Below are 5,001 nucleotides of genomic sequence, written 5' to 3'. Positions count from 1 at the left end.
TTGGTGCATGGTTTTCTTGTCACCTAAAGGAGTGCTCTTGCTACAAAATTCTAACATTGTAAGTGTACATGTATGTATGGACAATGATTTACGCCTGTATGTATAATTTCAGATGTATCCCCATACATAGTCATATAAAATACTTATTTGTTTTTTCAATTGAAATTGTTTTTTCAGAAGTGGTAGTATTCCCTGAAGAAGATTTGCTTATATCAGCATAGTTTGAAATGCGTTGGATATCCCCACCTACTTTATCTCAATTTAATCTACCGATGAAGGAACAGCAAGTAGATGGGAACTACCACTTCATGTTTATAAAAAAGCCTTTTGTGTAGTATGATATCATCATTTGTCGCAATGTTTTGTATTTCCAATTGAAATTTTATCTAAATCTATTTTGTAATAAATATACGTGTTTTATAAATACAATATCTTTTTTCAATTGCCCATAAAATCCCACGCTTTTTGAGGTTTATTCTTATATTCCTGCTTTGAGGAGAGATTACTTAGCCGCCAGGTGAAGGGCGGCTGGTCTCTTAAGCTGAACACATGGAGAGGTAAGCTGACAGACAAACATTACTGCGGATCCATAAAAGATTGTGATCGGGGACGAGCTTGGGCATTTTTGGGTCCTAGCTCAAACCCAAGTGTGGCATCAAGGAATGAATGCCACTCAAGGTGAACCATTACTCACTCCTCACTGTGAGTCTATCACAAGGGTGCCACACAGCCCCTCTCTGACAGCATGCACAAATAAAAAGGTCCAGAATTTGCTCAACTCCTCGGTATCTTTACTTTAGCATCATAACAGTATCACAAGCATGACAGGAACAAAAGATGGTAACGCTACATGTAGGGGCTCGGTCCGTGATTTCCCTCAGTGCATGCTGTCTTTGTCAGTAGCAAACCACAAGAGGTTTAAGTACTGAGGTGCCGTGCAGATTGTCTGGTGCATGGGGACACAGTAGAGTGATTACAGTGCAAGTACACAGTATGCTAGGAATGATTGGCTGCTTGGAAAGCAAAGAGTTAACAGATACAGGGAAGGAGCCCGTTAAATGTGAAGACAATGGAACCAGAACATCTGGAGGCTGAGGGACAGAGCTACCACACAGGTGTGGCTATTTGAGAGTTCAGAGGTCGCAAGTGGAAAGAAAGAGGCGCACAATAGATTTTTCAGAGAGAAAGAGAACCCCTAGGGGTGGGATTTTAAAGGCACTACCAAAAGACAATGAAAGTAAAAATATATAGTTTTAATTGTTTATAGAAAAATACATGAAATATTGAACATGGTCATGAATATTTCAGGTATCAAGATATGCAAAATAGAGATACAGACTCCTATATCCAACGCGTTTCTTAGATGAGTGTTGTCTCCTTCATCAGGGTATAACAGGATATATATAATCTATAAAAGTCAAATACAAGTAGTCAACAATAAATGGTACATCCATCCAATGATACACAAACATGGAAAGGCAAAAATTGCTGGTAACTTACATAATGTTCATTCTTTTGGGTTTTCATTCTTTCTGGAATTTTGTTCTTTCTGACAATTCGTTTTCGTACTCATTCGTCAAAAGAGTCTTTCGTTCATTTGGATGCTCCCAAATGAACGAATATGCCGAATTTAGTCTGAAAGCGAATTTGTAACTTACAAATTGCACATGTCTAATCATTGCTGTAGTTTGTGTTCTCATTCAATACAGGATACATTTTGAACAAACATGCAGCTTATCAAAGTCTTATTAAAAAGCCTTTTTAAACTACAGATTATGTCTGGCTTATATAACAAAATGAATAAATAGGTATATAAGCCACACATATTCCTGACCCCGCACTCTACACACCATTTTATATTTATGATCCCTGCACTCTATACACCATTTTATATTCCTGACCCCTGCACTCTATACACTATTTTATATTCCTGACCCCTGCACTGTATACACCATTTTCTATAAATGGCTTACATTTGGTGCAGTGTAGTATGCCCACTCATTTCCTGTCATTCACCCAGTGTATCCCTCTTTCCCTACAATGTAGTTAAAGTTGGGAGGTATGATGCTGTTAAAGATTCTTCTTGTCAGAATAAATATGTTGCAATAGTGTTGTATGGATATGCAACTTATATGCAGTGTGGATCTTATAATGTTGTGTATATTAATGATTTTCATACCACAATGCACTACATTATTATACCAGTAACAACAGCCTTCTTTTCCCCACATCCCCCTTTATATACTTCTAATGTATGTACCTATATACAGTACATAATGCATCCTCCTTTTATACTTTCTGTTCCCCCTTTTTATATATTATCCCTTTCCATTAGAGATCTTCCTGTTTCGTTTGTTTTCTTTTGATTGTGCTCTTGACTTCCTTGTTCCTCATACTATAGATGATGGGGTTCAACATTGGCGTCACAGCTGTATAGAGAATGGACACAGTTTTGTCTATTTCTGCAGAATAAATAGAACGAGGTTTAAGATACACAAACATAATGGTCCCATAGTAGAGACTCACCACAGTCAGATGAGAAGCACATGTGGAGAAAGCTTTATGTCTTCCATGGGAGGAATGGATCTTCAAGATGGTGGAGATGATGTGGATGTATGAAGTTAGAGTCAAGCAGAAAGAACACATAGCAATGATACCTGCTCCAATATACATCACTATTTCATTTAGAAAAGTATCTTTGCAAGATAGATGAAAAAAAGGAGGCATCTCACAGAAGAAGTGGTTGACATGGTGGGACTTGCAGTAGGACAGTTGAAAGGTGAGGATAACATGCAGGGCAGAGTTCAGGAAGCACATACTCCATGATCCTACAGCTAAACTCATACACAACATTTTATTCATGATGGCTTTGTAGTGCAATGGCCTACAAATGGCAGCAAACCTGTCATATGCCATTACGGCTAGTATAAAGCACTCTGTGGATCCTAAAGCCAGACTGAAGTACATCTGTAATGCACATCCCAACAAGGAGATACTTTTATCTATGGCCAGAGTGTTTGTGAGAACTTTGGGAACAATGGTGGATGAGAAAAAGATATCGATAATGGAGAGATTACTCAGGAAGAAGTACATGGGGGTGTGTAACTTTGGGTTGATCCTCACGACTATGATTAGTAGAAGATTTCCTGACAATGTGATTATGTACATCACAAGAAACACAAGGAAACAGATGACTTGGAGGTACGGAATATTAGATCCAAGTCCGAGGAGGATGAACCTTTCTGGAGATGTTTGGTTGACTGTTTCCATAACATTCAGGTAATGTCTGGTAGGAGACAATTGTAACAATCACAATAAGATATTTCTATCATAGTTTTCTTTTAAAGGAAAACTTGACTTTCTTGAAATAACAACTGTATGTATAATCTATAGAGTAGGGAAGAGTTGAAAATCCCCTACCAGTTTATTTTTTGCAGTTTTTGTATGTTTTGGGATATTGAAAAATAATTTTGGAAAATACATGGACTTTTTAGGTACACAACATCGATTTTATAAAAATCCACCACATTTTATTTATACGAAAATATTTAAAACAATTATTTTATAAAAGGAGAATCCATCACACATCAATAAAACAGCACCTCTGATTTACGTTAACACTCCCCCCCCCCGTGAGGATCTTGTATTGGTGCAGTCCTACATTACATTGGAATTTCATATAGCAAGATTTTTTGACTCACAGTGCTTCTCGGGTGCAGCATGCTTTTTTAAAAACAGTCTACCGCGCCCGTCTGCATGCATCTCCGTATGCTTACCCATATGTAAAAATATGTAAGTATGGAAGGCTAAATGAAAAGATGCTAATTCACGTATCATGAATGTAATTACTTTTGGTAATTTGTTATGATTTCTTGTTTATATACAGTTTTTAAAAAATTCATGCTGCACCCAAGAGCTCCTGAAGAAGCAGTTCCAGTGAAACATAATAAGTGGCACTGATGGGCACTGATAGGCGGCATAGATAGGTGGCAATGATAGGCGGCACTGATGGGCACTAATAGGTGGCACTGATGGGTGGTACTGATGGACACTGATAGAGGGCACTGATAGGTGGCAACTGATTGGTGGGCACTGATTGACAGCACTTGTGGGCACTGATTGGCAGCACTGGTGGGCACTGTTGGGGCTGCACTGCTAACTATTAATAATTAATTATGAAACTGATGATCAGTGCCCTGATTGCCAGTGCAGATGTCCCCGCTGAGGAATGCCGATTACCGGCTCTCCTCTCCTCATGCGCTGTCAGCATGAGGAGAGGAATGCCAATAACCATCATTTTCTGTTTACACTGTGATCAGTTGAGATTAGACACAGCTGATCACATAGTAAAGAAATGTAGAAAAAAAAAAGATCCGCGCTCCGGTTTTTGCTCCTAAAATTTCTTAATTTTATTGCATAGCCACAGTGAACAAACGCAGATTAATGCCCCGTACACACGGTCGGACTTTGTTCGGACATTCCGACAACAAAATCCTAGGATTTTTTCCGATGGATGTTGGCTCAAACTTGTCTTGCATACACACGGTCACACAAAGTTGTCGGAAAATCCGATTGTTCTAAACGCGGTGACGTAAAACACGTACGTCGGGACTATAAACGGGGCAGTGGCCAATAGCTTTCATCTCTTTATTTATTCTGAGCATGCGTGGCACTTTGTCCGTCGGATTTGTGTACACACGATCGGAATTTCCGACAACGGATTTTGTTGTCGGAAAATTTTATCTCCTGCTCTCCAACTTTGTGTGTCGGAAAATCCGATGGAAAATGTCCGATGGAGCCCACACACAGTCGGAATTTCCGACAACACGCTCCGATCGGACATTTTCCATCGGAAAATCCGACCGTGTGTACGGGGCATTAGTCAGTTGACGCGTTTCAGCCTATAAGGCTGACTAAGGCCTTATAGGCTGAAATGCGTCAACTGACTTAATCTGCATTTGTTCACTGTGGCTATTCAATAAAATGAATACATTTTAAGAG

At 39.1% G+C, this 5,001-nt stretch overlaps 1 protein-coding gene across 1 annotated transcript; it reads right to left on the bottom strand.

The window, feature by feature from the left end:
• Positions 1-2,331: 2,331 nt before the first annotated feature.
• Positions 2,332-3,762, bottom strand: LOC141117517 (olfactory receptor 5G9-like). Its single transcript, XM_073610416.1, has 2 exons — positions 3,744-3,762; positions 2,332-3,260 (listed from the first exon to the last, which is right to left on the bottom strand). The coding sequence occupies exons 1-2, from the start codon at positions 3,760-3,762 to the stop codon at positions 2,332-2,334; spliced, it is 948 nt and encodes a 315-aa protein (XP_073466517.1).
• Between the last annotated feature and the right edge of the window lie 1,239 nt (positions 3,763-5,001).

The sequence above is a fragment of the Aquarana catesbeiana genome, linkage group LG13 (genome assembly GCF_042186555.1).
Source record: "Aquarana catesbeiana isolate 2022-GZ linkage group LG13, ASM4218655v1, whole genome shotgun sequence".
Taxonomy (NCBI): domain Eukaryota; kingdom Metazoa; phylum Chordata; class Amphibia; order Anura; family Ranidae; genus Aquarana; species Aquarana catesbeiana.
This window is presented reverse-complemented; position numbering and strand designations above follow the sequence as displayed.